The sequence below is a fragment of the Gasterosteus aculeatus genome, chromosome 7 (assembly GCF_964276395.1).
Source record: "Gasterosteus aculeatus chromosome 7, fGasAcu3.hap1.1, whole genome shotgun sequence".
Lineage (NCBI taxonomy): Eukaryota > Metazoa > Chordata > Actinopteri > Perciformes > Gasterosteidae > Gasterosteus > Gasterosteus aculeatus.
This window is the reverse complement of record NC_135694.1, coordinates 30,723,643-30,735,930: the sequence shown is the minus strand read 5'-3', so window position 1 is coordinate 30,735,930 and position 12,288 is coordinate 30,723,643. Positions and strand designations below refer to the sequence as shown.

General features: G+C 45.8%; 2 protein-coding genes across 2 annotated transcripts; both read left to right on the top strand.

Annotated features, from left to right (window-relative positions):
• The first annotated feature begins 358 nt into the window (after positions 1–358).
• On the top strand, positions 359–5,752 carry foxred1 (FAD-dependent oxidoreductase domain containing 1). Its single transcript, XM_040180690.2, has 11 exons — positions 359–937; positions 1,372–1,592; positions 2,078–2,188; positions 2,805–2,923; positions 3,039–3,133; positions 3,209–3,310; positions 3,608–3,684; positions 3,821–3,975; positions 4,175–4,304; positions 4,383–4,487; positions 4,654–5,752. Exons 1-11 carry the CDS (start codon positions 790–792, stop codon positions 4,906–4,908), a joined length of 1,518 nt encoding a protein of 505 aa, XP_040036624.2. The 5' UTR covers positions 359–789; the 3' UTR covers positions 4,909–5,752.
• Positions 5,753–7,106: 1,354 nt separating this feature from the next.
• Positions 7,107–9,728, top strand: LOC120821741 (ATP-sensitive inward rectifier potassium channel 1-like). Its single transcript, XM_040180691.2, has 2 exons — positions 7,107–7,436; positions 8,137–9,728. Exon 2 carries the CDS (start codon positions 8,144–8,146, stop codon positions 9,278–9,280), a length of 1,137 nt encoding a protein of 378 aa, XP_040036625.2. The 5' UTR covers positions 7,107–7,436; positions 8,137–8,143; the 3' UTR covers positions 9,281–9,728.
• The last annotated feature ends 2,560 nt before the right edge of the window (positions 9,729–12,288 follow it).

Below are 12,288 nucleotides of genomic sequence, written 5' to 3'. Positions count from 1 at the left end.
TAAATATAAGTCATTCCAATGCATAATTTTTCTAAATGTGTTTGGAATGTCCTTTATAAATAAATACAGGCTTTATTAAAAAGGGTTAGGGTTAGTGGCTTATGAATGTCCAAGATGATGATTTAATATATAATTTAATTGTGGGACATGGATATCACAGTTAGTTAGTAATGTATTACACAGACACAATTAAGCTTGAACACGATAGGTCTGTTTGGGGAGTTTCAAAACTAATTTTACTTGATGTGATAACAGCAGATACATATATTCTACGTCTCACTGGAAGTCTGGAATACGCTGCTGTCATGTTCGGGCTCACAGATAAATATACGTAGCGTGTAAGCTTCTTTAACGTAATGTCTGTTCGGTGTTGGCTCAAGAAAGATCAGCAGATGAGCTGATGTTAATCAACTGGAATAATGATCAGCCTCGGAAAATACTATACATCAGACAGCCTTGTAATATCAATAACCCATGGATTCCTTGTGCAGTAAAATAACTAAATAACAAACTGACGGTTTACTTTCCCCCAGAAGTGACAGCGCGCCATTTCCCAATACGTGCTTTTATTTTGAGGGGAAACGCGCGCATCCGGTGTGTCTCTTCCTCCCGGGGGGGCGTCTCTGCCTCCGCATCGCCCTCTGCTGGCACGTTCCTCTCGTACCCATGGACCCGTACAACAACCAGCACCCCTTCCGCCATGTGCCTGTTGTTTTGGTGAAGTCGGTCAGTTCAGTGAGCCAGCTAGCCAGGTAGCTAGCGTTAGCTCACGTTAGTTAACTCGCTCCGATGTCAAGGTGGCGCGGGCTGCAGGCGAGCCTGCGGGCGGCTCGCGGGTCGCTTCGCGGGACGCAACGAGACGCGTGGCCGCGTGGACACGCGCCGTGGAGCCGAAGCCTGAGCGCGAGCACGGCTCTCCGGAATGACTTCTTCAAAGGTGGGCGACGTCAGAGGAGGTCTCGTCCCGAGACGCCGACGTCAAAGAGGAGCTAGCTAGCCAACTTCTCCTCCAGAATGACCGTCGCGTGTTTTTAATTATAAGTTTAACTTTAAGCAATATTCGAAACCCTACTGGATTTCTAGACCTCTCTGTGCTATTCGACTTGCGTATCATCTGCCATGCAACTCGTCGAAGTTTACATTTAAAAAATACATCTGTCCCCGCTGATCCTCTCGCTAACGTACCGACACGCACTCCCCTTGTATGTGAAGTTATATCAAAGTGGCTTTTCCAATATACTAATAGCTAAGCATGCCGAACTGTAGTGCGTTAGCTAAAGTTTCAGAATATTAATATAAACGGCACGCTGCGACTCGACACCTGCCCCAACGGTGACGAAGTAGACTAAAGCTCGTGCTTTTGCGGGTCAGACCTGGAGACCCAGCTGGCGGCCGCGAGGAAGAAGGCGTCGGACGCCCTGCCGGGGAGCAGCTGGAGCCCCTTCGAGGCGAACCCCAACCTGCCGCCGGAGAGGGCCGACATCGTCATCGTCGGAGGGGGCGTGGTGGGCTGGTCCATCGCCTATTGGCTGAAGCAGAAGGAGCGGGTGCGAGAAGGGGTGAGAGTCCTCGTGGTGGAGAAGGACCTGACGGTGAGGACTGAATTCGTGCTTTTTGTTTGTCAGTCAGAGGGGAGCTGTTGATTATGGAATGAGAGGTTAAAAACACTTCATATGCAGGATCAAACATCGTGTAACGGGATAATAAAGAGCCATCACCTGTGCTCTGCATTCGCTTTGGTGGCACCATCTTCTGGTGAAATGGGAACAAATTATCAGCATAATGTCCAACTTGTCGAATCTAAATAATCAAAATTAGCGTTGTGAGAAAACCCATCGAGCTGCGATATTGTGCTCAATTTATATTTTCATCTTCTTTTTTTTGATGCCCTAAAAGCAAAAAGCAAGTGGAACTTTTCCCCCAAACTGGAATGCGACTTTAAGATGTTTGTCCGTAATGTTTTAATATCGTGCAACGAGGTGGGACTTGTTCAGGGCCCAAGAAATAGAAATTATAGTAAACATTCAGCACAGAACTGTCTGAAATCCTCAGTAACCTTTGGTGCCGGTTCCCCCAGTACTCCCAGGCCTCCACCGTCCTGTCCGCCGGGGGGATCCGACAGCAGTTCTCTCTGCCGGAGAACATCCACCTGTCCCTGGCCTCCGCCCACTTCATGAGGAACATCAACGTGGGTGACGGTGCTGTTTGTGTGTCTCTCTGAAATCATTTAAATGTTGGGGTGTTTGAGCGGCTTGATTGACAGCTGAGGTTTGACCAACTGCTGCCATCGCTCAATCAATCAATCAATCAATAACACTTTATTTCTATTGACACGCTTCGAACAGGTGGAGCTCCACTCATAGCGCTTCACGGAACAGTGACTAGTGAGGGAAGTGAACACAACAGAAAAGACAAAAGAAAGTGTCATAAAATATTATTGAAGTCACCATGTGATTTAAAACTATATTAATATATTTACAATAAAAGGTATATAACTAAAATACAATATTTATAACCGGTAATTAAAATGGAAAAAATAATAAATGGGAAACTTGCATATGTGAGTGATGAATGAAATAATAACAAAAGACAAGAAAAAATAACTTGAGCAAAATAAGTGAACAAATAATATTTAAGAGAAATGATGCATAAAAAGAAGAAAAGGTATTTGAACTTAAATCCAATAATACAAGTGAGTCAAATCATTTTAATAAATGGTCTAAAACCCCTGAAGGCATCTGTCTGTGTGTGGAGCATATTTCCCGTCTTGTTGGTAAAGAAACGTCTCCTCTGTGATGTCTCAGGAGCACCTCGGCGTGCTGAACGAAGACCCGGTGGACCTCCAGTTCAACCACTCCGGGTACCTCTTCCTGGCCAGTGAGAAGGCGGCTCACATCATGGAGGAGAACTACAGCACCCAGAGGTGATCCAGGCAGCCCAGATGTTGGATATCAGACCTCTGAACAGTTTGAGTTCAACGTCGGCTTTGGGGATTGTTGTTACGGGATAAAAACAACGATCTCGCTTTGTGATCGTAGGAAAGCCGGAGCCGAAGTCTCTCTTCTCTCTCCGGATCAACTGAGGGGGAAGTTTCCGTGGATAAACACGGACGGCGTGGCGCTCGCCTCGTACGGTGAGTGCAGAAGACTCGCAGGTCGTGTGTGTGTGTGTGTGTGTGTCTCACTCACTCACTCATCCTGACTTCCAGGGTTGCAGAACGAGGGCTGGTTTGATCCGTGGACTCTGCTGAACGCCTTCAGGAGGAAGGCCATCTCCATGGGCGCCATTCAGTGCTGCGGGGAGGTCACAGGTTTGATACCGTCCGGGTAACAGGGCCGGAATCCACCACGTGTTGTGTTTTAAGACCTTTCTAGTGCCCTGATCTTATGTTGGTGACATCGCGGGGAAAAGATCCGATAACGAGTAAAATGTATCGTTGATCACAGGCAAACTACGGAATCAGTTCAAGGTTAAAAGCTTTGTTTTTATGCAAATTAAACTTGAATTGCGGACCACACGGGTGCTGTTACGACGCAGCATTTGCTTTATTACCGTTTAAATGTTTTTCAAACTTTTAGACTAACAAACGTTTTCATACCGTCCCCAGATTTTAAATACACAACAAAGCGGATTTTAACTAGTAACGGCGATGAAATGGATCTCAGGAGGATCAAATCTGTCAAAGTGAGTAATGAGAGGCTTTCTGAAGGTCCTTGTATCATCATTAATGCGTTTATTGACTGTTGTTTAGTGTGGATATTCTGGTCTGTGCCGTAGCCACGCTGTCTTCTTCTTCTTCTTCTTCTTCTACGGAGCGCAGGTGCAGCTGCCCGGCAGTCTGCAGTACCAGCCGGTGGAATGTGCCATCGTGGTGAACGCGGCGGGGGCCTCCTCCGCCCGACTGACGGAGATGCTGGGGGTCGGCTACGGGGGCGACGCCGCCGGGACCCAGCTGCCGGTGGAGCCGCGCAAAAGGTCGGCCGCCGACTCAAATGTCTTTTCTTTTTCCTTTTTCGTTTCTTGTTTACGTAAAAGCCGCTGTAGCCGTGAAAAAAAGGGGGCAGACGTGGATGAGACGTTGCGGGCGAAGCGAGGACACCGCGTGAAGACGCGTCGGTCTGGCTCAGTAAACAAACGTGCACGCGTTCGATCCCCTCTGTCTGGTTGGGTCCAGGTACGTGTACGTGGTCCACTGCCCGGACGGACCGGGCCTGGACACGCCCTTCGTCATTGATTACTCCGGGGTTTACTTCCGGAGGGAGGGGCTTGGGGGGAACTACATCGCCGGGACGTCGCCAGAGGAGGTTCGTTTCAGTTCTGCCCGGTTACTTATTTTTTCGCCATTCAGAACCAACAGACGTTGGGGTTTCTTTTCCTCGTAGGGGGAGGAGCCAGACGCCAGTAACCTGGAGGTGGACCACCAGTTCTTTGAGGACAAGGTTTGGCCCAGCTTGGCTCATCGCGTGCCAGCCTTCGAGAAGCTGAAGGTCGGTTTTACTACGACTTTCTCCCTACTCACAGATTTCAAATATTAATGTGACCGATCAAATGTTAACCAGCATTTATTTTTTTAGTGCGACTGATGACAAAAGAAGCATTTGGTCGGTTTAATTTGCTAAATGAAGAGAGTTTATTATTCTCATCGTCGCTCAGGTGACGAGCGCGTGGGCCGGTTTCTACGACTACAACACCTTCGACCAGAACGCCATCATCGGGACGCACCCGCTCGTCACCAACATGTACTTCGCCACCGGCTTCAGCGGCCACGGCCTGCAGCACGCCCCCGCCGCGGGCCGCTCCGTGGCCGAGCTCATCCTGGACGGGAACTTCACCACGCTGGACCTGAGCGGCCTCGACTTCCGCCGCATCCTGGCCCGGGAGCCCATGCTGGAGAGGAACATCGTGTAGAGGAGGCGAGACAACACTCCGGGGAGTAAGAAGCCCCGCGATAGTAAAAGCAGCGACGACACGGTGTGCAAACACTATGAATGCAAAACTTTTACTTGTAACGAAGTATTCGTATCATCAGTGATGGATACCAGGTTACCGCTGCTACAGTCGCGACCGGGCGTCCGTGCACCCGCGTGCACACGTGCGTCTGCTTCAGTGACCAGGGTGAAGAAAAATGAAGCCAACATGAATACAAATGTTCAAACGAATCCAAAAGACAAAACAAAATGATGATCCTGAATGAAAGTGTGCATGTCACATTTTCATCTTGAATTGATGTGTAACTGCAGATGATATTCAAAATATAAGGTTAATAAAATAGCAACCAGAAAATGACCATCCACATGTACTTAAAAGTAACAAAAGGTAAAGTGTGTCGTACGATTTGGTTCTTCTGGGGAAAGCAGCATCGGGTCGGTTTGAGTTGCCGTGGGCGACAATGTGCACCAGGTGGAGACATTTCTGTGGGATTCTAATGATGGAATGTCCTCACATTTAAACCAAGCTGTTGCAATCATTAATTTAAGTGATTATTATGTGTATTCAAAAGAAAGATTGAGAACAGATCAGAATAAAATCTGCAATTTGCAAATTTGACACAGTGATGAAAACAATAACAGAGATGCTTAGTATGAGTTCAAACTGGGAAAAATACCACGTTCTAATGTAACATGAGAAATAAATTCACCTCACTCTTGTTTATTTAATACTTTTATCTCATCACATATTAATTTGTCTCATTTTGACGTGTTTAGTTGGTTTTGTAAAAAGCCACACCTTTCTATAAAGCCCTAAATGACGACGTCGTAGTGAAAATGTCTGTTGTACTACATTTGAAACCAAACGTGAGTGAAAGAAAACAATTCAAACCCTATTAATCATGATCATAACCCATCGTGGTGACACCTCATCTATTAAATCATAACCCATCATGGTAACACCTCACCTATTAAATCATAACCCATCATGGTAACACCTCACCTCTTGGATCATAACCCATCATGGTAACACCTCATCTATTAAATCATAACCCATCATGGTAACACCTCATCTATTAAATCATAACCCATCATGGTAACACCTCATCTCTTGGATCATAACCCATCATGGTAACACCTCATCTCTTGGATCATAACCCCCATCATGGTAACACCTCATCTCTTGGATCATAACCCCCATCATGGTAACACCTCACCTCTTGGATCATAACCCATCATGGTAACACCTCATCTCTTGGATCATAACCCATCATGGTAACACCTCATCTCTTGGATCATAACCCATCATGGTAACACCTCATCTCTTGGATCATAACCCATCATGGTAACACCTCATCTCTTGGATCATAACCCATCATGGTAACACCTCACCTCTTAGATTATAACCCATCATGGTAACACCTCACCTCTTGGATCATAACCCATCATGGTAACACCTCATCTCTTGGATCATAACCCATCATGGTAACACCTCATCTCTTGGATCATAACCCATCATGATAACACCTCATCTCTTGGATCATAACCCCCATCATGGTAACACCTCATCTCTTGGATCATAACCCATCATGGTAACACCTTATCTCTTGGATCATAACCCCCATCATGGTAACACCTCATCTCTTGGATCATAACCCATCATGGTAACACCTCATCTCTTGGATCATAACCCATCATGGTAACACCTCATCTCTTGGATCATAACCCATCATGGTAACACCTCATCTCTTGGATCATAACCCATCATGGTAACACCTCATCTCTTGGATCATAACCCATCATGGTGACACCTCACCTCTTGGATCATAACCCATCATGGTAACACCTCATCTCTTGGATCATAACCCATCTGTCTCCCTTCCGCAAAGGGAATAGGTTACTGAGGAATATGATATGGCAAAGACATTCTGCCGCTGCAGCTCTTTTGATGCAAATGTGAGCCTGTCCTGCGAAGTCTAGTGTGCTGGTAGTAGTGGGTGAGGGAGGGGTGACGGGTGTGAGCCACTGGAAACAAAATTGAGGGATTTCTTTGTGAGGCCCGACGCAAATCTCAAATGTTCTCAGGGCTTCAAAACAAAAGCAGCATGGGTGCTGCCCCCCCTTCAGTGGATGCAGCTCCTGCCACACAAAGGCACCAGGGGCCGCATACCCCCGCCTCCCCACCACCCTCCCTTTCCCCCCTCTCACATGGAAGAGAATTCACCACTTCACCCGCGACCTACCCTGTCCCGCCAAAGTCACCAACCCTGTTTTATGTGCGTGTGGGGTGGGCGGGGGGACTTCTTGGGTGACGAAGGGAGTCGCCCCGAAGTGACGCCCGCTGGGGGCTTCCTGGCTGGCTCCGCTGGCTGCGAGGAGCCGCTGCGCCCGGTGGCATGTGGCTGGGATTAGGGAATTTCACTGTGGATTAAAATCTTTCCAGCGCCTCCACTGGCTGAGAAGAAGCAGTGTGAAGCTGCAGCGGTCACTCCGGGCCCACGCTCTCAGGTACGAGGAACTTCTCTCTGCTTCGGTTGATTTCCATGAGTTGTTTGCTGTTTTTTTTAAGACTGTAGACCTGTTGAATGCGACTCACTTCTCCAACCGCCCGAATAGCTGTGACATCTAACAAAGTGGGTTCTTACTAGAGGAGCTCGGCGGCTTACAGGAAAGTTACTTCAACCTTGCCATGGGTTACGAATGTAATGTAAAGTCGCTTTGGATAAAAGAGTCATCTAAATAAACTGTAATGTAATGATCAAAAACTGTTTAAGACAGTTGGAAACAAAAGAGTGTTCTAGTCTAAAACGTTTTATTCCAAACAAACAAGGCCTAGCACCTTTTATTTTCTTTAACCGTAAATCTTGAGTCTGTTATGTAAGACTAAGTGGTTCAAACTGCACAGTACAAAAGAACCACCGCTCACAATAACTGGCATTATTCTGTTGCAGGTCCGCACTAATCTGACGATGAATAGGGAGGTTAATGCCTTTAATTCTCATGTTGTGAAACATGCTCTCCAACAGTTATTGGCAGTGAGATAAATGTTCGTATTGTCAACAAATGAAAATGTGTTACGTCTGCCATACAGAGGCGTAAATCTACAAACCAAAATCAAGTTGTGCCGGTGAAGTAGTGCGCATATACATCGGGAAGTCCTTTGAGGCAGATTTGTAATTTTGGGAACATGACCTCCTGTTCTCTCCAGCTCAAGGATGCTCCAGGTGCTCCACGCTCACATTCAGCCGGCTGGACACCGAAGCAGCAAGACTCGCCTGGTCGACAAAGACGGGCGCTGCAACATCGAATTTGGCAACATCAAATACCGAAACCACTTGGGGTACGTGGTGGACTTCTGGACCACCTTTGTGGAGATCCGCTGGCGCTACGTCCTGCTCATGTTCGTGGCCTCGTTCATCGGCAGCTGGTTCGTCTTCAGCCTGCTGTGGTACTGGATCGCCCAGAGCAACGGTGATCTGATGGGTCAGAACCGCGCAGACGGGCACGTCCGCTGCGTTGACAACATGGACGGCCTCACCACGGCGTTCCTCTACTCCCTGGAGACCCAGACCACCATCGGGTACGGCGGTAGGGCGCTGACGGGCCACTGCACCGGCGCCATTGCCCTGATCGTGGTGCAGTCGCTGATCGGCGTCTTCATCAACTGCTTCATCTGCGGCGTCATCTTGGCCAAGATCTCATTGCCCAAAAAACGGGCCAAGACCGTCACCTTCAGCGACACAGCCGTCATCTGCCTCAACAAGGAGAGCCTGTGCCTCCTGATCAGGGTGGCGAACCTCCGGAAGACCCTGCTGATTGGCAGCCAGATCTACGGCAAGCTGGTCCGGACCACGACCACGGCAGACGGGGACACCGTCATCCTGGACCAGGTGGATATTGACTTTGTGGTGGACGCCGGGAAGGACAACCTGTTCTTCGTCTGCCCGATGACCCTCTACCACGCCATCGACCGGTCGAGTCCCTTCTACGAGCTGTCGGCGAACTCCCTCCCGCAACAGGACTTTGAGCTGGTGGTGTTTCTGGACGGGACGGCCGAGTCCACCAGCTCCTCCTGTCAGGTCCGGACCTCCTACGTGCCCCAGGAGATCCAGTGGGGGCACAGCTTCCTGCCCATCATCTCCCGCACCAAGACGGGGAAGTACCGCGTGGACTTCTCAAACTTTTCCAAAAGCGTCCGGGTCACCACGCCGCACTGCGCTCGCTGCTTCGAGAAGGACGCCGACCTGACGGGATGCAACGCCGAAGACGACCAGCAAGAGAAGTCAGGCATCGACAACCTGGGGTTCCAGGTGATCGACATCCACGACTCGGTGGACGTCACCAAGATGTGAGCGCACTTCCCTTCACTGCTCAGTCGGATCTTCTGGACGAGGAGCGAGTTTCTGCCTCCTGCAGCGAATATATCAGTCATCTTTTTCCACAGCAAACGGCAGAATGTGGATAAAAAGTCAGACATGAGTTAAGCTCTTTGCTCAGAGGCTCATTACAATCAAAGCACCTTTGGGACTTGGGACTTTGTCTAGATAATATGTGAAAGGGGGGATTTAAGTTTTGACACATGAACAAACTGAAAGGGGTTAAATACGGGATGGCACAGTGGGTACTTCTAGAGGAGATTAATGACTGAGCCGGTTATAATGAAAAAGAACTGTGTGCTATAAAGTCTGTGGATGGGAATAAAAAAAGTAGGACAGGCCTTTGGAGTTCTCTCATTGGTCCGAATGAACCACCAACTCTACGCCTTGGTAGTTGCCAATAAATGAGACTATTTTAATTGTCCACACTTTGTCTGTCATATGTGGTTACACTGAAACTAGAAAGAACGTTTACTCAAATGCTGATTTTCATTTCAAATCAGAGATACTTTTGCTTCACTTTGGGGCGTTTTTTGAAATGTACGCAACTTTATAAGGCCGATGTTATACTTCTTTAATGCTTTTCAATCTAAATCTCCTACTTCTGAAGCACATCTTCTGGTTTCCTTTCGTCTTTTATGGGACTTCATGATCTCTTTTGACTTTGAGGATGAGTGACACTCAAGATTTTCAATAATATAATTTATCACCGACAGAGGAGCATCGAATGAAAAGCAGCTTTTAAAATGATCTCCGACAACAATAAATGTAAATTCAGCCGCATAACAAATATTTGATGAAACACTGGTACTTGAGTCAGCTTGATCTTTGTAAAAATTTTCATCCGCAACATTTTTTTTAACTTTGCCTATTCAAATTATTAATACAGCCTATGAATAGACTAATAGATGCAGACGTGTCATTGAGCTACCCAGCAGCGTATTATTAATATATTAGTAATGTCGCTATAATCAGCTCCATGTCTTCCAGCAGCAACATTACGGATGCTTTTCATTTTTATGCATCCACAATTATAATCCACATAGTATATTTTATGAACTTTTAATTGTAGCGCTGTTCCCACATGTTGTATTTCTATATTTATTTGGGTAAAAATCTGAATAACATCAGGACATCAATTACTTATCAATTAAGAGAATTTAAATACAACACTACTTTTGTAATATTCCCCCGTTTTCTCTATTATACTTATATGCTATTTAAATACCCTAAGTACAGGAGTAGAAACCGGCCGGCCCACTAGGGGGCGTCAGAGAGCTGCTTCGATGTAGCACGATTACCACATAAATATAAACAATATTATAAACAATTAATCCTGTAATAAAAATGTATTTTTGAGGTGTCCCAGTTCTGCCAGCAGCCTCCCTGTCCCACATTCACAGTGATCTTCCATTCTAACTTTTCCCCCCAGAACACCACCTGATGGAGGCGGAGTGATGGAGCCCGTGACGGAGGAAAGTGCGTCTTGGTTTTGACACTTTTATGTCAGCCAGGCAGATTTATTCTTTTTTTTCCCCTCTCCGGAATGGCTTTCATCCCCGCTCGGATTAACTGGGCTTCATCTGCATCACAATGGAGGAGAAGAACTGCAGCGAGAGTGAAGCAGAAGAAGAGGAGTTGACTGACTGATAACCAGTAAAAATAGCAATATGCCAAGTGTATAAATACTACAAGTCAAGTAATAATACAGTCAGATACCATAACATTTTTATACTGCATGTCTGATATCTGATCAGTGGGGGAGAGTAACTGAGAGCATTTATCAGAGAGATTATGGATCAAACTACTTTTAAACTTGTGACAAAAGAGGAAAAACTTCAAATGGCAAATGTATTTTATTGACAACTGCTGGATCCACACGGACATAAAAATGGAAATCATGTGAACATGTTGGTTAAGGTCACTTGAATGTGTTTAGTGTTTGCAGAACACACATGATCATATTAGTGGGTTACTGAGAGCTGAGCAAGCAGAAGATATTTCCCAGCCGCCTTCATTACGGTCACAGCATAATTATTTGATTTACAGTTTGGGATCACATCCTTCAGATTAATAATGTCTCACACATCAGAGGCCTCAAGTATTGATGTCCCACTTTAGATATTATAACAGCCAATCGATTGCTGAAACCATTAAAAACGTAATTTCTAGTTATAAAAGTTGTTTTGTAAATCCTGGAACAAAATAATGCAATAAATTGATTATTGGATTCATCCCTCCGTCTTGAATGTACGACTAATAAAAGATTTGTTCATAGTAAAGTGAACACATTTGTTCTTTTCACACAATTTTACGAGATTACGAAGACATTTAGCTGCAGCCCTAAAAAAACCTTTGATGGGCAATTTTTTCTGTACCATTTTAAAGAAGAAAAACATCTTTCAAAATAACCTGAGTTGCATCCCTTGTTTTCATAATTCCAAACAATTGATGTTAATGAATTAAAAAGCACATCCTGGTCACAGAATAAGGGTTGTTGTAAAATATCCAAAAATTGCATCCCCTGACTTATTAAATGAAAGAATGCACACAAAAAGTTATTTACACCTGTCGCCAATTTCCTACCTCCAAATCCTGGGAAGGTTGACGGAGGGAAGACGTGGTGACTCAGAAGAGAATCATAGGACGCGCTGCATGCTAACAGCGCTAACCAGTGAGCAACCCCCTTTTAATTAACATTTAAATGATTAATTCATTAATCAGCAGAGCTAATAAAGCTGCATTTCATTCACCTCTTATTTCGGGTGTGTGATTACTGCTGGGCTCTCGTTTCCCCAAAAGTCACACCTTCATTTCCCAAAAAGACAAAGAGCGTCTTCAAAGCAGCGTTTATCCGCTCATTTAGTTTTGTAGAATAAGTCCCCACTGAATGATTTCACTGCATATTATTTTGGAGTAACGTCAAACACCAGAGACAGACAATATCAAAAAATAAAATAATATGATGATAATTTTGTCACATT

Excerpts from the sequence above, each read along its gene's own strand:
- LOC120821741 (XM_040180691.2), top strand. The coding sequence starts at position 8,144 with ATGCTCCAGGTGCTCCACGCTCACATTCAGCCGGCTGGACACCGAAGC.
- foxred1 (XM_040180690.2), top strand. The coding sequence starts at position 790 with ATGTCAAGGTGGCGCGGGCTGCAGGCGAGCCTGCGGGCGGCTCGCGGG. Across the intron at positions 1,593-2,077 it reads TGGTGGAGAAGGACCTGACG|TACTCCCAGGCCTCCACCGT; the intron begins GTGAGGACTGAA and ends CGGTTCCCCCAG. Across the intron at positions 4,488-4,653 it reads CAGCCTTCGAGAAGCTGAAG|GTGACGAGCGCGTGGGCCGG; the intron begins GTCGGTTTTACT and ends ATCGTCGCTCAG.